This window comes from Corvus kubaryi, unplaced genomic scaffold, assembly GCF_017639235.1.
Source record: "Corvus kubaryi isolate FWS band 111438036 unplaced genomic scaffold, C.kubaryi_AGA036_p1.0 37392, whole genome shotgun sequence".
Lineage (NCBI taxonomy): Eukaryota > Metazoa > Chordata > Aves > Passeriformes > Corvidae > Corvus > Corvus kubaryi.
The window spans coordinates 8,373,839-8,397,002 of NW_024581131.1; the positions used below are offsets into that span (position 1 = coordinate 8,373,839).

The 23,164-nt window shown below is 39.3% G+C and overlaps 1 protein-coding gene across 3 annotated transcripts in view; it reads left to right on the top strand.

Annotated features, from left to right (window-relative positions):
• Window positions 1-9,814, top strand: part of PDHX (pyruvate dehydrogenase complex component X) — a 36,959-nt gene extending 27,145 nt beyond the window's left edge. For all 3 annotated transcript variants that reach the window (XM_042038205.1, XM_042038204.1, XM_042038206.1), the window contains exons 9-11: window positions 2,686-2,844; window positions 5,048-5,112; window positions 7,099-9,814. In XM_042038205.1, coding sequence (XP_041894139.1) covers window positions 2,686-2,844; window positions 5,048-5,112; window positions 7,099-7,363 — 489 coding nt within the window. In that variant the 3' untranslated portion in view covers window positions 7,364-9,814. The remainder of the gene's footprint in view (window positions 1-2,685; window positions 2,845-5,047; window positions 5,113-7,098) is intronic.
• The last annotated feature ends 13,350 nt before the right edge of the window (window positions 9,815-23,164 follow it).

Genomic DNA, 23,164 nt, shown 5'->3' on the forward strand with positions numbered 1-23,164 from the left:
AAAATATATTTTAATAGTAAACTGCCAAGGAGACAAGAAAAGTATTTTGTGAGCCTATGTGGAGATACGAATGTGATCATAGTAAAGCTGGTAATTCTGTATTGCTTATGGCCAGGTTTTTTAGGTTTCCAGGTAAAATTCTCTTCACTGTCTATGCTGTGAACTGTAAAAATGAGAACTTCTTAGTGAAGATCCACCTACTGCAGTTAACATCTGCAAATCGCAGTAGTTACTTTGTCAGCAGACTAAAGTAATTGTCAAGATCATTCATCTAATATTAGTTGCATCTTATTTCTCTTAGTTATAAACAAACATTTATCTTTATACCAACCTTGTTATTACCTCAGATGTATTCTGATGGCACATTCAGTGATACCTGCATTGAAGTAAAAATTCTTCTGGCAACCAGTCTTTTCTCATTGCTAGGAATTCTTGTTGCCTGGATTACCTCACAGTAATATAAAAACATTGGAAAGGATGTGAGAGCTGTTTTTCTCATTTGTGAGGATAATTTTAACTATTTAAAAGTTGAGAGAGGAAGTTATGTTTAAGGTACCGGACTATTCCTATTCCTATGGATGTATGGAATTGAGAGAACACTGGACTGGAAAACATTTAAATGATTTCTAGCTGAACATGTACTAAATATTAATGTATAATTTTAAGAGGTATAGTTTAATGTATAATTGCAATTTGGACAGAAAATAGACAGGATTCTAGGCAGTTTCATAAGGAAGTGCCTGAGAGAAATGTGAGGCCTTATTTAGACTGGAAAAAACTCTGCAAGTTAATACTAAAAACATTGGTTTTTAGTTAGTACATGTACATGTTAGTACATGTTAGACATGTACATAACAAGAAGCTTCTTCTGGTGGCCTAAAGAAACTTTTGTGAGGAAATGGTGACCCCCAAAATTTACCTTGAACTGCTGTGAGTGTTGGATAACAGATCTCTGCACCAGAGAGCCGGTGAAAGGAACAGGAGACAGAGAGCAAGAGGTTTTGTGTTCTGTCTTCTGAGGGGTTGTTAGTTTTTGAGATGATAATAATGTTGTGTTGATATGGAAGTAATCAATAAAATTCTCTATCCTATTGCTTTGTTAGAAATCTATGCTGGCATTTGTTTGACTTTTAAAATAATACATTAAAAAAAACCAAAACAACAGATTTAACTCAGTATATCAGGAAACAAGTTCATGATCAAGCTCACATCTCAGCATTCTGTCAGCATTTCAGAAAAGACACGAGCAACTGCTTTAAAAAAATAAAACCCACTTCCACTTGCACCTTCCCCCCCTGAAATTGGGTGGTGTGAATACATCCTCAAGTTTAAATTCAATGCAGTTTCACTGACTCTTTTCTGGGCACTCTTCAAAGAGTGTTTCGTTACTATTTTATTTCTGAACAATGAAAATGTGTTCTTTTAGCTTTAGTGAGCTGACTGCAGCTGGTTTGGAAGTTTATAATTGTTTGGCACACACCTCAAGGAACTGCTTGTATCAGTTCTTAAACATGCTAAATTTCTCCTTCACTTAGGATATCACAAGTCCAGCTATGGGTTCTGTGTTTCAGCTTGGTCTTGCCATTTGACAGCCAGAATTTTGTGAATGGCTAGTGGGCTCACTAGATAATAGCCCAGTAGAGCAATTCTTTCTTTCTGGAACAAGGAGGGAGAAGGATGGAAGAAGGAACGAAAACTTCCAGGATTATTTCCAAGTGGTTGGGCTTTGTAACAACAGCTCCTATAGCAGCTGTCCTTTAAAAATGAATCTTTAATTGTTGAAGTGACAAATTCTTTCCCTACCATCTCTTTTGAACAACCTTATATAAAGAGTTATAGTTGCACAGCACCCACTTGAGGGCATCTTACTGCTGTGTAAACTGTCGGACTTCTAGAACTTTATTTAGCTTGCAAAGTAGGATACTACATACCTTTTTCTTCTTCTCTCTCTTTTCTTCTTTTTCTTTTTCTTTTTTTACACTATACATTCTGGTGTTGAAGAATAGGAACTGAGAGTACTGTCACACCACTTCTTCCTAGGAGTGCAGTTACTTTAGATAGATATTAGAGTCACTTTTGATAGTGTGTCCCTCCCATACTTTTTTCTGGAATACCTTCTTCATTTCAATAAACTCAAAAAACTAAATGAAATGATCAGTAAACATCTCAATTTTAACTTAGTCTATCCAAAAAAAAAAAAAATCTGATGCATTTAGGAGAACTTCTGAATAACAGTGAGTGTACCTGCAGCATCTTTTATTTGTTGAGAGTCATGCTTGAGACACCAGTGGAAAACAACACATGGGTGTAGTAGGATGTCCATTTCCACGCTTTTAAATTCAACATCCTGTGATTTATTTTGTGGGAGAAATTGCACTGCTTTGAAGCTTTACATGCTGGGCCATCATAAGGTGGTATCAGTGAAGGAATTTGTAGTAATTAGTTTGGTTTTCTTTTCCTAGCAACACCAAAAAAACTTCTGTCTCTCCTGGCATTTTCAGTTTCTGGTGCATACATTCATGGTTTTTGACAAAGTAAATATAAATAAAATCAGTACAACCTAATTAACTTGGTGAATGCCTGTATGTAGCTATGTGTCTTAAAGGCATTTCCTTTTTCTTAATAACTCATTGCACTGTTATTCTTCTAACAGCTGTCTTTTTTTATTGTCTGTCTGTGTTTCAGCAAATGCCAGATGTGAATGTAACGTGGGATGGGGAAGCCTGCAGGCGGCTGCAGTCCATTGACATCTCCATTGCCGTGGCAACGGACCGAGGGCTCATTACGCCAATTATAAAAGATGTTGCTGCCAAGGGAATAAAGGAAATTGCTGCCTCTGCAAAGGTAGGTCTGAAAAGTGCAGCAGGCTGAGGAATACAGCAGCTGTATCGCTTTCTGTAGCAGAAAATGTAGCGTGACCCAGATACACATTACTAATAACAAAGGCAGTGGATCTAAAGCAGTTTCAGCATTACTCATACTTCAAAATTCGTATTAATTTTGCAACTCTCTTCATTTTTAGTTAACAATAATATCATGTTATTTAGTTGAATGGTGGCTAGACTGCTTGAAAAATAAACCTGTACAGACTTTTGCAATTCAATATAATAGTATTTCTTTAATCCTCAAGAGAAAGCTACTTAATGCTATATCTTTAGTATTTCCAGTCTTGGGCTTTGAGATTTTGGTTTTTTGGTGTTTTTTCCCTTTCCCAGAAAATTTCTTGTGTCCGCTTTTTTTACTCTCTTTGCAGTTATATTATCAAACATATTTCTGTCTGCATTTTTTTCAATATGCAGTTCAATTAAGGATGTAACATTAAACTCCTCAGACTAATGAGCAGTATTTTGCATAGACCAGGTGCCAGTCAGAGTGATATGTGGCAGTTGTTGCCAGATAAAGGAGTGGTTTTTGGCAGGTAAAAGTACAAGGAATGGTGAAATGTCCCAACACAGGCCTTTTTTTTGTCATTTAACAAGTGCTAATCAAAAGCCTGCAGCATCTGAAGAATGCAATGGAAGCAGCTCCTAGGGCATAAAACTGTCCCCAAACTAGACACCACTGCACTTTGTAAATCCTTGCCTTTTGCAAAAAACTACAGAAATCATAATGGTCTGTGCTAACAGAGGGGAACAGCCAACAAAGTTGTAGCAGAGAAAGATGGGTCATGCCACAAAACATTCATAAATGGGTGTTTTCAAGGTTTTTCCAGTCCATATTGCTTACTTTATGCTGGATGTGTTGTGAAAACAATTCCTTTCACTAGTTGAGGAGGAAGGCCAGCTGAGATGGTTCTGGGGTTAGTCATAGAATGCCAAGAATAAAAGCATTGTTGAATGTTGGGCTTTCATTATCATCCCCAATACTGTGCAGTATTGCAAACCTCTGCTACCACAAATCAATGTCCTGCAGTTCCCGTGATGGAAATGCAGGCTTGTGTTACATTCGGTGGGGTGATGATAGTGAGCATTCCCCTTGCCTTTCCAATGGAATGTGTGTGACACAGGTCACACTGCTCCCTCTAAAAGACACTGGGTTACAGAGATTGCAGGTGTCCACACCAACATCATTTTGCTTTTCAGCTTCCTCACTGAATTACTGAAATAAATACATACCTGACATGCACATACACACTGTAACTGCAGCTGCTCCTCTATCAGTCTTCCTGTAGTTTGGCAGGCGCTTTCTTTGTGTAATTGCTGATATATCCCCTTCTGCTGTAGGATAATTTTAACTTCTTTCCAGGTCATGTGCATCCAGGCACCATATTTTCATCATTCAAATAATGCAATTGCACAAATGCATCACGCTTATATTGACCCTGTTGTGTGAATGCTGTTCCCATGGCTATTGTCTTCTGGTTCACCAATTACTCAGAGATGAATAAAAGCCTAAATTAAAGCTCAGTGTATCCTTGTAACTTTGACATGCTTATTATAAATGTTAAAGTTTTGTACAACTCTGTGATCTTATCTTGGAACATAGCATGAACTTCTTGGGCTGTATTTGAACATTTCTTCTGTTGAATTTTAAAGAAAAGTCTCACAAATGAAATGGAGATCACAGAAGGAGTGGCCTTAAAGGCACCCTTCAAAAGGTAGTTGAATGTTTAGCTGGAAGAAATACATTCTATCTGGTAGAAAGTTCTGAAATGGTACATGTCAGTTTCTTTAAACAAATATTTCTTTAAACAGGAAAACTGTGAACTTACCAGTATTTTGCTAGACAATCTAAAAACACCAGGGAGAATGGTGGTTCCATTGTAAAACCTGGAACAATATTTGTAAGGTGAGAGAACAGCTTTTATTGAACAGCCAATAATGGTAGGAAAATGAAGTTTTGTGCCCTAGTCTCTCTGCCAAATCACTGCAGATACAACAAAAGTGTTGCTGAAGTGCTTCCCTAAATTCAAAAGCAGGTGACTTTTGCTGACTTAATGTCTGTATGGTACTTAAAATGTCTTACTGAAAAAAAAAAAGAATTAGTCTATTACAACACACTAATTTCTTTCTTTTCTCTGCCTGTTTTCTTCTTTCATTTTCTTCAGGCTCTAGCAAAGAAGGCTAGAGATGGAAAACTCTTACCAGAAGAGTACCAGGGAGGATCTTTCAGGTAAATACAGCATGGGTTCAGAACTGTTTTATCCTCAGCTATTCCACTGTCTTTTAATGCATTGCTTTTAAAATCTTGCTCTGTTTAGGATGAAACTCCATGTGATGATTCTGAGGGCCAAAACTAGACTGTTTTGTATCAGGGGGAAACAATTACCTTGGTGAACCAGGTGAAATGAACCAAGTTCATTTCATCTGTACTTGGCACTGGGGATGCCACACCTTGAGTCCAGTGTTCAGTTTTGGCCAATCCCCACAAGAAAGACATTGAGGTGCTGGAGCGTGTCCAGAGAAGGGCAATGATGCTGGAGAAGGGTCTGGAGCACAAGTCTTGTGAGGAATAGCTGAGGAAACTGGGATTGTTTAGTCTGGAGAAAAGGAGGCTCAGGGGGACCTTATCACTGTTCTCTTTCTGCCTGAAAGGAGTGTAGTTATAGTGAGATGTGGGTTGGTTTATTCTCCTAGATAATAAGAGGAGGAAAGGAAATGGCCTCAAATTGCACCAGGGGAAGTTTAGATTGGATATTAGGAAAAAAAACATGAAATGGATTGACAAGCATTGGAACAGGCTGTCCAGGGAAGTGGTTGAGTCACCATCCCTGGAAGTGTTCAAAAAGCAGGTGGATGTGACACTTAAGGACATGGTGTAGTGGTGAACATGGTGGTAGTGCTGTCTGATGGTTGGAATTGATCTTAGAAGTCTTTTCCACCCTTAATGGTTCTGTGATTCTCTGATGCCAGCACTGGATGCAGCACTCCAGGTGGAGTCTCAGAGTAGCAGAGTAGAGGGGCAGAATTACTGCCCTTGACCTGCTGGCCACACCACTTTTGATGCAGCCCAGGATATGGTTTGCTTCCTGAGCTGCAAGTGTGCACTGCTGCCTCAGGACCTGCTTTTCATCCACCAGCACCCCCAAGTCCATCTCAGAAGGGCTGCTCTTGATTGGTTCATCCCCCAGCCTGTGTTGATATTGGGGGTTGCTCTGGCCCTGGTGCAGCACCTTCCAATTGGCCTTGTTGAATCTCATGAGCCCAATTCTTGAGCCTGTCTGGGTCCCTCTGGATGGCATCCCATCCCTCAGGTTTGTCAGCAGCACCACTCAGCTTGGTGCAGATTTGTTGAGGGTATACTTGAACCCTTTGTCAGTGTCACTGCTGAAGACATGAAACAGCACTGTCCCAATACGGCCCCGTGAGGGACACAACTTGGTACGAATGTCCATCAATAGGTTGCCCAGAGAGGTGGTGGATGCCCCATCCCAGAAACATTCAAAGTCAGATTGGACAGGGCTCTGAATGGCCTGATCTAGTTGAAGAAGCTTGTTGCAGTGGAAGCTGGACTCGATGACCTTTAAAAGTCCCTTCCAACCCAAGCTCTTCCATGATTCTGTGCTGTTTCATCGTTTTTCTACTCTTTGCCGTAACTATAACCAGAGAGGAGGAGATGGTAGGCCAGCTTTCTCCATAGACAACTTGTCACAAAAGAGTCCAAGCCTTTCCTAATACACCACTTCACAGGTGGTGACACGGACGGAAGTGTTTGAGGGAGAAAGGCACCATGAGGCTTTCATGTGCCTGAGTGATACTTGGATGCCCAAATTTTATCACTTACTGGATACCAGCAGCCATTGTAACTTGCAGTTGTGAAGTTCAGTCTAAAAGACATTTGACTCGGAGCAGGGACAGGCAAAATATATTTAAAGATATTGCTTTACTTGCCTACTTTCTGGCTTCAGTGTGTGCAGTGCAAGAATATATTGCTGTAAAGAAATGGGACTTCTAAAAAGGTGCGTTATTTTTAATTGCAAAAATTCCAAACCCTTGAGAGTGTGAATGTACTCAACTAAAAACAGTTCATATCTATTTTTAACTTAATGGGTTTTGCCTTGGAGGGGATTTAAGTCATAGTAGTCGTTGAATATAGATAATTTCTTGTAGGGAATACGTAATTTCTGATGTTACTGAAACTCTCTTCTGTTCTATTCAGTATCTCCAATCTGGGCATGTTTGGCATCAGTGATTTCACAGCAGTCATAAACCCTCCTCAGGCCTGCATCCTCGCTGTGGGCCGAGCAAGACCAGAGCTCAAGATTGTGGAAGATGAAGAAGGGAATGAGAAACTTGAACAGCATCAACTCATGACAGTGACTCTTTCAAGCGATGGTCGAGTGGTGGATGATGAACTGGCTTCAAAGTTTCTGGAGACCTTGAAAGCCAATATAGAGAATCCAATACGACTGGCCTTAAATTAAACTTGGTGAAGATTGCTTCCTGTTTTGACAACATAGATAACTATTATATACTTAGGGTTCTTTTTCTGTAAAGAGGAGTAAATAGCTGGAGATGGACAGTTAAAAATATTTAATTTATGAATCAATGTGAAGCACTCATGCTTTTAGTCTTCTGTAATAACCAGGTTTTATACTGTAAAGCTAAAAGACTGTAAAGTTAACATACCACAATTCTGTAAACACACAGTACCAATGGCCCATGTTTGCATAGGAAAGTCAATCTCATCTGTAAAATAAACTCAATAAAACTTTATGAAATATAAAAGGGAATAATAGAATAATTTGGGTTGGAAGGGACCTTTAAAGGTCATTTTGTCAAGCTCCTCCTGCAGTGAGCAGGGACATCTTCTGAGCCCCATCCACCCTGACCTTGAATGTTTCCAGGGATGGGTGATCTTCTGCCTCTCTGGGGAACCTATTCCTGTTTTTCACCACCCTCATTGTAAAAATCTTCTTCTTTATATCTAGTTTGACTCTACCCACTTTCAGTTTAAAACCATCACCTCTTCTCCTACTGCAACAGGCCCTGCTAAAAAGTTTGTTCCAATCTTTCTTAGAAGCCTCCTTTAAGTATTGAAAAAAACACAAGTTAATTGTGCAAGCAGTGTTCTCATAGAGGTCCCAATATAAATGGTCAAATTTTGCTGATTAATGGTGTTCTTTGCATGGATGGAATGTAGATGTAAATAGAAAGTGTTTCATCATCAGTGTATATTGAAATGTAACTGGGAGGCTCAAGTGCAGTGGCCTGAAGTTTAAATTAACTGAATTAGATTGGTATCTTTCTTACCTATAAATATGGAACCACATATTGCATGTAAATGTTAGGAAATAACTGTGTTTACAGGACCTCATGAGAATATAAATTGTCAGTAGAATTATGGGAGTTTGTCTTATTCTGGTTTGTGCAAGTGCTTTTTCCTAATGATTTGTAGGAATTAATTATGGCTGCAGCTCAACAAGTAAAACAGCTAATTGCAAGACAACCTTTACTTAACACTGAGTTGAGAGTTTTTGCTAAATGAGTTTGCTTCTTTTCCTTCTTCTGATATCATAAATTTCATGAAGTATTAATATGACTGTAGGGAGAGATTTTGATTAGAAGATCTAGTTTACTGTGCAGGAGTGGACATAGCTGTTCTCTATTTCCAAGAGTTTCTTCCTGATAAACCATATTAAAGATTGGGTCCTGAGGATTAATTTGCAATTTGAAATGGTTAACTTTCAGTTTTTCCAAAGCTGTTTGTCAACCTCATATTACTGTGAAAAGACCAATTTCTGGGTTGTCCTTAATGTGCAAGAAGCTCTCATTATTTGCTGAATCTGCGCTGCCCAAGAGATTCTGCAGGGCGATTCACGGTGTGATTTCCTGCTTTTCACTTGTGCACGCGTCGCTGCCGTGGTGCTGTGTGTTCCCCGGCAGCCCTCGGCCGTGCTCCCGGGGGTGAGGGCTGCGTGGCTGCTCTGCGCTGCTCCCGTTCCGCGTGGAGCGCGTTCCCATCGTGCTTCGAGCCGCTGCTTTCCCTGCGCTCCCGGAGCCACTGCAAGGCGCTGTTGCACGTAAGTATGGCATGTGTGTCCCGTCTCACCCTTGCGGGTGCTCGCGTCCCTTGTGCTGTCCCAGCAGGCAAGGCAGCTTCTCCAGGTTAAATAAACTTTTGTAGCTTTGGAACTGGGCAAGGCTAATACAGGCTTGAATTCCAATTTCTTTACACCTGCCTGCTTGCCAGCATTGTAATTTGACGTGGATATGATTTGTCAGTCATCAGCCTGTGAAGGAAATGTGTGGAATTTAGACAAGTGATAGCAGTCAGATCTCCTTAATTCAGAGGAAATGTACCCTTTGGCAACAACTACCACTTAAGCAGAAGCGAGACAACAAATACCTGCCCATACAGATTCAAATTTAACATTTAGTATCTTCTTGATGATTTGGGATAGGGATAATGGGTAAAATGGCCAGAAAGTGAATCATTTGTAATGGGTATGCTTACTTTTGAAGCAAATTTGTCTCAAAGTAAAATTTTCACAGTTGAAAAATTTAGCTTTTTGTGTTTTATTCTTTCAAATGTCTTCTGTCGGCCTATTCTTTACATACCAAAGCAAGAAATGCAATGAAGACATCTACTTTCTTGAGTAATTTAAAAAACCATAAAAATGAAGGAGTATACTAATATGTGCTGGAAATGTGTGCCTTTAGGATACTTACTATCTTTGTATCATTTCCCATTGCAGGAAGCATGATTAGGAAAAAAATAAAGGGTAGCTATTTGGGACTTTGTTGGCAAATCTTGAACTGTGTGTCATGCTTTAATCCCTAATTGCAATGTCAGAATATTTGACTTTTAGGTTGTTTTCTTTTTTTTTTTTCCCTGCAATCGACTCCTTATGAAATAAAATTTCTTTAATTTATCTTCCTGCTTGATGCTGTGTTCTGCACCTCAAAATACAGTTGGCCCTTTTGGCTGCTAGGGCACACTGCTGACTCATATGCAATGATGTTCTATTCTGTTTGTCCCTAAAATGTTGAAGGCATAGACAGCAGATTCCTCTAAGCCAGTGTAGCAGTTACATCCATAATTGATTAAACAGGAAAAAATCTTATAAGGTGAAAGTATCTTTCAGCATGTTCTTAGTTAAGAATAAGTTTTAAACTTGCAACCTCTTGGGATTTCTTTGTCTGTAGTCATGCTTGAGTGAAGTAGGAAGATGTTAACAGTAGCCTGCTAGAGATGTGTAGAAACATGTTCCAAGAAATATAGAAACTTAGGATTTGGGTGAAATCACGTGTTGATTAAACTGGGGTGAAAATCATTTACTGGAAACTTGACAGGCTACTTTGCATGTTTACTTTACAAAATCTGCATCTTTCATCTGTATCAGTGAAAAAACATCATTGTTTGCTTGAACTCAGTTTGCGCTCCTTCACTTTTACGTCAATTTTGTTTTAACACATAGGTGTCATGGTACCTAATTATTCAGATACAATAACCATACTGTTCTTCCCTTTCTCCATAATAATGGCCCTACCTGTCAAGTTAAACATTTGTGTCATTATGAGAAAATAACTAGCTGGAAAATTACAGACATTTCTGTTTGTTCGGTACCTGTACTAAGGAAAATGATTCATGCTACGTTAATGAATACCACTATTTATCTCCTTAAAAGATAAGAGAACAAGAGAATATTCCTTTTTATACTTTGTAAGTTTCTCTTGTGGCTTAGACCTAGATAGGAAGAAAGGGCAGCTGTGAACGTTTTTATTTCTGCTCACTGTTGTCTGAAGAATGTAGTGACTTGTTAGAGCAGCAGATCTCTCCTGCAGTTTCATGATTTTTGCATTGTCTATGTAATGTGCATTCAGCACACTATTCACTTCACTTTGCAGGGATCCAAGCAATTGAAGGATACTCTGCATTGACCTGATCATCAACTAATTCCTGTTTCAGTTGCCTATTCTAAGAAATAATTATGTTTCATTTTGCAGCTTTGGTACACTTTTAATTTCTTTTCTTTCCACGGAGGCCGTTTGCTTGTGCAGATGCTTATACTTGCTGTGTCATGTCCCAGTCTGCATCAGCAGCATGCACTGACTTTCTGGAGGTTTCAGCAGACAGCAACATGCTGTTTCCTCCTCCTTGCCTGGAGAATAGGAACTACCACAGATCCCTGGGTTGATCAGGAAAATAACTCTTCTTACACTCTTCTGAAGTTTGAAACTTCTGGCTTACGGTGTGAATTTCAACCCGATATTCTGAGTGCAGTATGTTACTTACTTGCTCATTCTAGGAAGGAATTCTACAGCACCTTTACTATTCACTTGGAAGTACAAACAATGCACAGATTCAAATGAAAGTAACATTCAAATTCCCCCCCCTCCCGCCCGCCAAGAGTATTTAGAGAGAGAACTAATTTGCAGTTACTTTGGAGTCAATTCAGAATCTAATTGGTTGTGCCCAGAGAAATTCATCTGATGTTTTAACACCTTGTGTTTCCCTGTTGACTAATATAGAGGAATTACAGATTTTTCAGGTAGGTTTGGAGTCTTTCCTCTGTCCATTCATATTTTGAACCTACAGTAACAATCACACTCTTCAAAGCAGGTGGTGTCTTACTAAAGCTCATAACAAGGGCTAATGATTCTGAGTGACTCCCAGGCTGGAGCAGAAGAAACGTTTCAGGATATGCAAAGTTATCCGAAACAATGCTCTAAGGTACCTCCTTGGCTGTTATCCATATGTATTTGTATGCCCACTGACAGCTGCAGACAGAGGCCACAAACAGAGGCTCAAGGCCCTCTTACTGAAATGGATAATACTCATAGGAATGATTATTGACATTCACCTGTCAGAGCTGTCTCAAATATTATTCACATGGCTTAAATTTTAAGTGCAGTCTGAGCTGAGAGAGGCACTTTAGCCAAAGACTACATTTAAGCAGTTGCAGGAAGACATCTTTAATTTTGAAGACAATCCCTATTGTAGAGGGTAGAAAAGATGAAAGAAAGTCAAAAGAAAGTAGTCATTTGCACCTGTACTTGAACAGCATTATTTTTATGGTATTTTATCTATTTTATTCATTATGAAGGAGTGCCTGGATTTCTTTAAGCTGTAATGTATAAGCAGATGATCTCTGTCTATGTAATTGTCATGGGCAAACTCTGAAGGAAATAATACTTCAAAACTTTAATATTCCATAATGCATTTAGAAAGGGAATTTTACTTCTTGGACCTCCTTTTAAAGGAACTGCATAATTCCCATGTGCACGTGCAGGCCCATGTACAATCTCTGTATGTGCAGAGATGGGCTGGTAAAGACCATCTGCTGCTTTTTCAACCATGTTTGTTAAAGCCTTTCAGGTTTGGGCTACAGGATGAACAGGGACAGGCTTCTGAATTCCCCTGCTGAGACTTCAACATTTCTGCTTTAATGTTCTTGTTTCGATGTGGTGTGTACAGGTACCACACTGGGGGAGGCCTGAGAGAAACCTGCCCTGATTACATTGGAAGAGAGTAATTGCAACATCGCATCTGTTGCTCAAACATGAGTGATAAGACAGGTGCAATGATAGCTGGGAGCAAATACTCTTGGCTAAGAGAGATACCCTGAAGAATCTGTGAAGCAATCTGGGTGAGAAAGCAGCCTTCCCTTGTACCTACCTCAGTATAGTATTTTGGGGGCTGCAGAGGCAGAAAGAGTTGTCTTGTGTGTGAATAATTTGTCTGATGCACTTGAAGAGGTTTTAAGCTTTTTTTTTGGTTAAATAATAAAAAGCCTACTGACCAAGTAAAACATGCAATTGTTGCAGAGTACTTTACTTAACTTACAGATAATTCTAACAGTCCAAAAAGGGATATTTTGGAAAACATATGGTATTGGGACTGATTTAGACACAGGCTAAGCCATTATTTTTTCCTGTGCTTTTCTAAGCCTGAGTCCAGTTTAATTTTTAAGCTGTCCTCCTGTGGATGTGCACTATATACAGCTCAGTAGTGTGTCTCTGTGTATGCCATTTAAATCAAACTAGTCATGGATGGTAATTGACAATTTACTTTTAATTTCGGAATTGAGGCATCAATGCCACAGGAAATTCCATCTCTAAAATAACAACAAGCAAAGCAAACAAAAAACCAACCAACCAACCAAAATCCCTCTCTTGAATAGCTATAATGCTCCACTGAGACAACAGGTTGCCTAACTAGTGACAGAAAGTGACATTAGGACAGGAAAACAGTAACTGTGGAGAACTCAGTGACAATAAAACTCTGGATTCTTGCAAACCTAAAGACTGGGCAGATGGGGAGTGTTTGTTTTGGGTTTTTTTCCAGTTTTTAGATTAATTAAATGCAGAAAAATGTGGCTTGGTTAGAAGTGAAAACTTTTTTCCCATAGCAACCACAAGTTCTAATTAAAAGTTCTGGAATATGTTCTTTTGACTCTGGAAGTTTTAAGGTTTCTTCTGAAGTTCTTGTGGTATTAAAAATAATTGTTTTCATGTGGTTTGCCATTATTTTTGTGGTAATTTAGAATGCTTGGCTGGAGTTTCATAAGTGAAGAACAGATTCAACAACCATAGATTGCAATTTTCTTTGCTTGAAGTATGCAACTGCTAAGTAAGTGTTCTGAAGTAGGTGCCCCTGTCACCAATAGTAGGAAATGTAAAGATGGCCTTTTTGTAGGCTCTCAACCACGTGAGAACAATATCTAATTTTCTTTTTTCTCAATTTCCTTTTTTTTCCCCCAGTTAAAATTAGTTTCAATGTACTGAAAGAATTGAGGACCTGGTTTACCAAAACACTTATAAATACAGAATTTTTTACAAAAGTTTTTACACAATTTTACAAAATTGTGAATTATAGCTCTACATAAAAATGCTTTCATTAGAATTCCTATGGACATTCCAAAGATGTTCAATTGCACAAGTTGTGTTTCGGATGTAGATTTGTTTAAATAATAAAGTGTATGCATTAAGATTATTTTAGTACTGACCACCACTTTTAAAGTAAGAGGTCATTTATGTGTGTCAGCTGTTTAAATAATTGGAGGAATTTCTAATCTGGCAATCTGTAATCAGTTTTTACAACAATTGCAGAAAACCTTGACTCACCTCACTATGAATTCCTAAGAGCTTGCGTTATCTCTGAAATCTTTATACAAACAGACCTTTTTACAATGGAAGCATATTTGGACTTGAAAGAAATCTTCACCTTCTTTTGAAGCCTGTGAACAGTCAACTTTCTCACAAAGAGTTAAAATTTTTATGAGTTTCTGTCTATCCTTCTTTTAGTCACTGTTTTCTTGCTAATATGCAAATAGCATACAGACTTCTGAAATAAAAATAGTGCTGGGACTGTCCACAGAGGTGCCAAGAGACTGAAGAGATTAGGACAGTAGCTCCAACTACATCTTAAAAAGCTGCCTTTGGCTTCCAGTGATAATGTGAAATACCAGTGAGGAAGCCCTTTATGTTCAGGTCTCCTGGGGCTGTTCACCTCTTTCAAGTAATCAAACTGTGAGAAGACATAGAAAACAACTGACCCCACAGCAGAAAGCTGAAGCATCTCTCAAACATTTACAAGCAATCCTGGCTAAACAGGGAGGTCCCAGCTGGAATTCAGCAAAAGGTTCACCCATCTACAAAAAGGGTTGGTAGGAGGATCCAGGGAACTACATGTCAGTCAGCCTGACCTCAGTGCCAGGGAAGGTCATGGAGCAGATCATCCTGAGTGTGATCACACAGCATGTGCAGAGCAGCCTGGGGATCAGGCCCAGCCAGCATGGGTTTGAGAAAGGCAGGTCCTGCTTGACCAGCCTGATCTCCTATGACAAGGTGACCTGCTTAGTGGATGAGGGAAAGGCTGTGAATGTTGTCTACAACAAGGCTTTAGTAAAGCCTTTTACAGCGTTTGCCACAGCATCCTCCTGGAGAAGCGGGCTGCTCATGGCTTGGACAGGTGTTCACTGGGTGAACAACTGACTGGGTGACTGAGCCTGGAGATGATGGTGACTGGAGTTACATCCATGCTGTCAAGCATTGGAACAGGCTGCCCAGGGAAATGACTGAGTCACCGTCCCTGGAGGTATTAAAATACATGTAGACACATCTTAGGGACATGGTTAAGTGCTGGACCTGGCAGTGGTAGGTTTACAGTTGGACTTGATGATCTTGAGGATCTTTTCCAACTAAATGATTCTATGATCTAGTTCAGACACTTGGGGACATTTTAGAGATTCTAGAAATTAAAGGTGAGAGATATTTTACCAGATAATTAGATTTATGTTTTCTTTGTGCTAATTTCAACAGTGCCCCTGTACTGTATCTTAAATAATAACAATTTCTCCACCACCATAAATGTGAAGTTTGGGTATTCCTGGTGTTGAGCTCATTCTGATTGTGATTGAGATGATCTAGCGGCACTTGGTTTGTGTTTGTCAGATGTAAGTCTTGAAATTTCAGCCAGTTTGTGAATATTATAGCAAAAACCCCACAGCCCTGCTGCCTCCTCTTCTGTAAGCCCAGGCTGCTGTCCTTTCTCAATCATTAGGTCCACTTCCCACTGCCTCTGGATAATCCTTGCACATGCTGTTTCTTCCTGAAGCTATCTCCTGTGCCTACTGGCACTGTGACAGAAACTGGTTGATATTTATTGTCACAGTTCTGCAAAAGGACTAAAGCAGTGGCTCTAAGTAAGAATTGGTGATTATTTCCTATATATATGTGTGTGTGCTGTTGTATTCATTTGCCTAGCCAGAAAACTCTTCAAATGGTTTGTTTTGAGCTAAGTACTGAAAACCTGTGAAGCAGGGGGAAATACTAAGATTACTTTATTTCCTCCTTTGTAAACTGTTCATGTAATCCAGCAGGATTTGCCACTCCTTCAAAAGAATTCCTTTGTCTATCCATAAACTGGTTTGCTTCTTTTAGATTCACTAAAGCAAGACTCATTAATAACATAAGGTGTTTTACATTTTAGAGCAGGGTACCTCTGACTGTTGCCAAATCACTTTGTTAGAGACTGTTCACTGACTGATATATGAAATACATTGTTGAAGCTAGCATGGTTTATCATTGTCTTTTACTGTTTTAATTTTTTTTCACCCCTCAAGCCGTGTTGGGATTGCAGTGGCCCTTTACATCTGGCTTAAAAAAAAAAACAAACGTACATGAATAGGGAACAATAGTTGCTTTTCAGCAGTGGCAGCTGGAGACTAGGTGGGATATCCAAAGGTGTGTAAAATAACACAGAGGCTTGCATGTAAACAACAAACTCATTGCTGAGTTTGTTGAGTACATCACTAAGCACGGAGAGAAACCACTGGTAGGTTGGGACTTGCCATTTCTTGTTTCCCTAGAGAATAAACTTGAATGATTTTTTTTTTTTTAATTGAATGTTTGTTTTTTTGACAGGATCTTTCTACCTTCACTGTAAGAAGTAAGAAGTCATCTTGAATGCTACTCCCAAGTGGATAACAAAGGACTTGCTGGAGATCAGCTTGATTTTATTATCCTTCTGGTAGGTTTCAGATCTTTCATAGCAGTGAACTGAATTCCAGTGAAATAGAAACAGGAGACACTTTCGTCTTTTGATTAAATCTCATCCAATCTTCAGCATTAACACTACTGTGATCTATAACTTGGAGATTTGGATCAAGACTCAAAGAGGAGGAAAGTTCTGTCTAATAAGTCCTGGCACAAAACTAACTGTATACAAATGACTGTTGAGTTTTAATTTTAGGTGCCCAGGAAACTCCAAACTTCAAACGTAGTATCACTCCAGATTTCCAAGGACTGCCTGCTCACCAGGTGCTTACCAGATGATTTACTGACTCATATGAAAGAAAACACAGAAATTTTTGAAAATCAGGAACTGAAAAACACGTAATTGCTACTAAAACTGTGTAAGGTATGTGCATGCAATAAATTAGAAATGTACTCTGATTTCATATTGTACACATCCAGCCAAGAAGACAATCATCCTCTTTATTGGGTATTTAGAGTAGAAATAAAAGTTAAAATTAAATAGTTGTCCTCAGTATAAGCGCATTACGTAGTAAATTAATATGAAATATAGTTACTTCTCCTGTATGCATTTTTTGATTTTCTTAAATGAAAAAACCCCTCAACCTAGACATAAAAAAGACAAAACTCCTACTATAAGTATACTGACTATTTTGCAGCATACATCACTTTCCAAAACCTAAGAATAATTAGGTAGGCATCTCCTAAATACTTTGCATGTACACAACAGAGCATTTCTTTAGTGAATGGTAGGCTGACACTGTGGCAGGAGAACAGAGGGGGAAGAAAGCAGGAGATGCATGTACATGTTGGTGCTGATTACAACACACCAGCTTTGTTGTCTTAAACCAAGAACATCATCAAACCAATGCTTGTGATCTTAAACACCAAAGCAAATTAATTGCTATAAAATGCCCCACAATGGATTTTTTTCCACTACCATTCCAGCTGATTATTTGGAATAAGAATTAACAATTAATTAACATTATTGTAATTCAAAGTTAGGTAATTATGACTGTAATTAGGTCTGATTTTTAGAATAGATGAGAATGCTATACCTACTATATTCCAAGGAAGATAAATTGTCTGGAGAGGGAGTACCTGCCAGCAGTTGCGATAGAAGGTTCCGGAAGGAGACCCATGCTTAGAGGGTTATGAATTCCAAGAAGTGAAACATGTCAGGTTCTAGAGAGGAATATCAAAAACAGAGGTGCAGGTCACCTGGCTGGCACTGTAGGAAGCAGAGCAGGCCTGGGGAGCCAAGGAAGAAGTCGTTTGCTTTGGTGGTGTTTGCTGTCCACTTGTGCATTCCCCATGAGAACACTGGGCTTCAAAGATTTCCTGCCTTTACCTTCTCCAGCCACGTTACTCAATTCTGACATTTCAGAGAGACAATTCTCTTACCCAGATATCAACACCTTGTATGGCAGATTCTTTTATAAAATTGCCCTTACTCTTAGCTGGAAGAAAACGTAATCTGGGTTTTACACAGAAGACAATCTTTTCAGAATTATTAACAGTAGGGTGGGTACTTGTGGTGGAGTTTCTCTGTAACAGCTAAATACATGTTATTGTATGTCATCACTAAGGCAGCATGATTAACCTCCAGTGGGGGTATCATTCATTCTTTCTGGAACTTTGGAAACAGCCGTAACTTTCCAGGCTGCATTTCACCAGTGTATTGTTTATCATTAATCTGACAGAATATTAAGCAGGCGTACCCTTGTATTCTGATCTTAAAGTATCCTGTAGCACCTCTTTCACCAAGCAAGTTCAGTTTCATTTACTGTAAAGTAACCTCTGTTTTCTGGAATGCACCAAAGGGTGTGAAAAACTGTCTAAATATGCCTGCACTAGGGACAGAAAACAGAATTACAGAGCAAGAAGAGAACTGCTGATACCTAACACTGTTTTAAAAAATCCACCTACTAACTTACTGTATTACTCTATAACAGCTGAGTGATGCAGAGAAGGATATCTGGAAAATGGGTAATTTGCAATTAAGTATGGACATAGATACATCACTCATAAGTTTTCAAGTTCTAGTATGGAGAGAAAGAAACAGGAATCAAAGCCTGTAATACAACTGTCCCCTAGATTTGGAAGAAACTTGCTTCTTGTTGTGACCTGAATTTTCCACTGTTTTTTTTTTCTCTTCAGCTCATAATAGAATAAAACATTTACTATCTTAAACTTTAAGAATGTCAGGATTTCCATTCTTGACATTTAGATCCACTGCCAAACCACCAAAGTAACTGTTGTCCTTAAAACAGAAGATTAGTTTCTATGGCAGTAAATAAGCTAAGGAAAAGACACCAGTGCATTAGAGAAAGGGTAAACACTGCTGTATCTTCTTGACAAAAGTTCCACTGTGCTTCATAAATAATATCCCTCATATCTAGTGTTTACTACAGTGTTACTGCATCTCACTGATTCATTATTTGCAGTCTGTTTCAGAGAAAGAAAAGTGCTGTCATTGCTCTTTTGTCTCAGCAGCAGAATTGTTATAATATGCCAGTGTGTTTCTAACAGCACAAATACTCTACGACCTATGAACACCAGACTCCTCTCTGCAGTTTTCATAGACTACAGAAAGAACAGCAACTTTGCTGAGCTGGGTAAACATATGGTGGTCAGACACAGCATTGTGACTGTTGACTGCAACTAAAACAAAGCAAGAGCCCTCAGTTCAATCTCCCACTCAGGGGCCATTGAAGTCTGGGGTAGGTAGCCAGAACAAGGGGCACATTTCTGCTGAATGCAACCAGAGAATGGTTCTTTGGTGGTTAATTTTTTATTTGTATGGAAGTAGCCATAAGGCCTCTGTTTGCAGATTGCTTTGCAGAAGCTACCTGTCATGCCTGTTGCCAACCTTTCCAGTTCCAGCAAGCCATGTGCACCCACTGTTCTATTTTCCAGACTGCCTCATCTTTTCTCATATCTCTTTTCTTACTTTCTTCCCTTGAGGCAGTTTTCTTCCTTTGCTCTGTTTTGGCATTGGTAAGTATTTTGCTGGATGGGTCTTATGCTTATGTGATGACACAGTACCTCCAAAGGAACCATGGTAAATCATAAATGCAATATTGCTGAAAACCTTAGAGGGCTCTATCAAAAGACATCATCCTCATGAATTTGTGCAGAAAAGAACTCTTAAGGAAAATCATCCTTTTCAGAGTGCTTAAATGAATTTCTGAGGGTGTACATTGCCTTGGAACAGTCTCAGGTTGACCAAGAAGTCAGCACAGAGAAAAGATGCAGAAAATAATCCTGTTGAGCATGTTACTTGCAGTAAAGTCCTTACCTGGAGAAATAGCTCCAGAATTACTTAAATTCCTCATGAAACTTCTTAGACTGCAGAAAGCCACTTGTTAAGAAAAGTGAATTACAGACCTTGGACCCTGGCTGCAGATAGCTTATCTCCTGGAACAGACCCTTTGGATGTACGTAGATGTGCTTACTTTTAATTATGGATTTTCAACTAAAAATGTGAAAATGGCAAAGCCCTACATCCTCCTTCTCTGGAGCCCATTAGCAGGTGCAAGATAAACAAGTTTTTTCAGCTTGCTGTGGATGCAGCTGCCTTGATGAAGGCTCCAGCAACCTTATGGCGTCTTCAGGTGTTCTCCTACCTAGCTGACCATGCAAGTCTGGTTGTCGTTTTATGCTCTCTCCACTACCTTCTTTTCTGACAACTGGGCCTGTTTGCAGAAGTGCAAAGCTCTTTTCATTCAAAGCTCTTTCTTTCCAGTGCTGACCCAGGGAATGGTTAGCAGCCTTCCACTGTGTTGCAGCTCACCCATGGTGCAGCCAAAAGCCTGATGCAATGATCTGCCTGCCAGTGTGTTGGCAGTTTCTACAGATTCATCCAAACCTGTGGGTCACCCTCACCTACAGGAATCTAGACCACAATTCTGTCTACTTTCCTCTGTGGCACCCAGTCTCTGAGTATAGAGGTCAATTAAGTTATCTCTGTGGAGTCTTTTCTGAGTACAGAAGTATTCAGGTGCAGAGAGCTTAGGTTCACTAGAACAGGAGTTCCAGTCACTTATTTCAGTCTAGCAATTTAGTCTGGGAGATAACAGTTCACCTCTGCATCCTGTTTTCTGTAGTGTGGTATGACAGATGAGCTAAAGTAAAACAGGAACAAGACACATGAGGAATCTATTCAAAGTTATACATAGAGGTGGGGAGAGGGAGGGAATTTTCCAGTGATTACACCCTGGCTCATGAGACTTAATTATCCAGAACAGTCTGATAACTAATGAAATTTGTTTGCATAGCTAACTCCCATGATTAGTTCTGAGGAGGTGTGAGGCTTTCTTTCCACTTCAGGGAATTTCTTGTGTAAGTTTCTTCTGAAGGTGAAAAATACCGTATTTCCCTAACTGCAGCAGGCTCTGAGAAACAAGCTCTGAGAATCAAGCTCTGTGTTCAGCAACTGAATTTTCAATTTCATATTGTTTGATAGTTTCATCTGCTACAGAAGCTTCTTTCTCCTTTTCAATACATACCTTGTACAAGTTGTTAGCTCACACTTCAGCCCATGCTATAATATCTTTAAAGTTCACTGTTTTCAGAGTACACCCATTCAGCTGTGACACCTCTTTCCATGATTTATCTATTCAAATCTTTGGCCCTGCATAAGAAAATACAGAATTATCACAACCACTAGTTTAAATGGCAAAACCTTCTTGGAACACCAGCCTTTTTGTGCAAAACTTGATTGGATTGTCATCTAGATTTGGGTTTGTTTTTTCAACAGATCGGCAAATCGTAGTGTTGATGCATGGTGATCTGGACTATAAATTGTTCAGTACACAGAGCAAGTAATCTCTTGACAACACCAAACTCTACAGGTCAGTTAGTATGAGATCTCTTTGGTAATTTTTAAGACCTTCTATTTTGGTGTTTATTTTGATCATCTAAATATATTTCTAAAGACTTAATGGAAGGATTTTTATTTTTTTTCCTTCTGAAAGCAAAGGCCCCAGCCTGGCATGGCAAACTGAGTGAAATCAAGAAGAAAAAAAGTAGAACAGTAATAGTTCCTCTTAATGCTTGTCACATCTCCTTTGAGAGTAACTATTTGAAATGCTGACTGCAGCCCTGTATTAGTATGGGCACAGAAACAGAGATGAGTTAATCCTCCCACTGACTTCATGTCATGCTGGACTAACTGCATTTTAACAAACAGAACTCATATTTTCAGGATGAAATGGGATGCCTCAGTTCACCTACTTTCCAGACATGGACATTTGCTAATTCAGACAATGCAACATTTGCTACTGTCTGTGTGCATATGTGTTGTGTTTTCTGCTGCCCTAATAGAGCTACTGGGTCATAATCAGGAGAGCATGCTCTAGTGATGTTATTTGATTGCTCACCTGAAATTGCCACTAATTATGAATACAGAACAAGGAAACAGAATATTGCATGAAAGCTGACAAAGCTCAGAAAGGCTTTTTTTTTTTCCTTCGCAAAGGCATAAAGAGGAAGAACCCACCTGTCATGAGAACAGGACGTAGCGCTCCTCAGACTGGGATCGGAGGTGCATGCAAGGAGGCTTCTCATTCCAATGAAATCTTCTGGAGTAAATGTTAGCTACACATGAAGGAAGAATACAGGGTTTTGCTACGTTTTTATTATCATGGTAATGGTCTTGCTTGGTGAACTTTGAGTGCAGAAGTGATTTTTTCTTGCCATCCAGCGTCTGAACATTATGAAGGGGCAAATGAAGCACCTCTTGGCTTTCGACACTCTGCTGTACAGATTCTGAGAGAATGTGTGCTTCCAAACAAGGCAATCAACTCACTGTTTCTGGAAGAGAGTCTTTGGTGCATGCTTTTGTGAGAGATTTTCCCACACATATTTTGCACACAGCTGTCCCAGTACTAACAATTATATTCTTAATTCATGCCATGAGATTTCTTAGTCTCTTGGGCTGTCAAAATTACTGAAAATCTTGGAAGCTAGTGACAGAAGTCTCAGATAAAAAAGGAATATATGGACATTAAGCATCTTGCAATTGGCAATTGGACTAGAACTCAGTCTGGTTGTTTAAGGCAGAATTATAGAGGCCAGTAGAGAAGTAATTCTTAAATCTGGCCTTTTTTTCTGTGCTTGGAATTCTAGTTATTCCCCAAGGTATAGGAAATTCCTGGTTAGAAACCCCCTTCTGGAGTTCAGAGGCCCATTTTCCCTTTCAAACAGGATTCTGGCTCAGTGGGGTGGAGTTTTTAGCATGCATTCGTCTGAAAGGAAATCTGACACTTAGACTTGCTCAGGAGTAAGCTTCTGTCTTATTAATTATCACTTCCTCTAAATAAAAATTATCTTACTCTTCAGTTTTGGTTGAACAGCAAAATCAATATTTCCCATCAATGGTAAGAAATCTGATCACACTTTTAAGTCTCATGATGTTGATGAATTTTGTAATTGGACTTTCTCAGCATACTCAGTAGCAGAAACCAAAATTATTTAAATGACACAAGCCATAGATCTAATCTCTCTCAAAGCTGAAATTAGGTTATTGGCAGTCACAGCCTTGAGCTGAGACCTCCCTGAATCCTTCCTGGTTTGTACGAGTCTGTTTTGGTCTGTCTCTTTGTAGGCATACATTTCTTGGGTTTGCTGTCTAATGGTGAATCAGTGCTCTGTCTTTCCAGTTCTTAGAGAAAAGAAGGGCCAAACATTTATCAATGAAAATAGACATAAGCCTCCTGCCTGCAGCCTGGTTTTCAGTG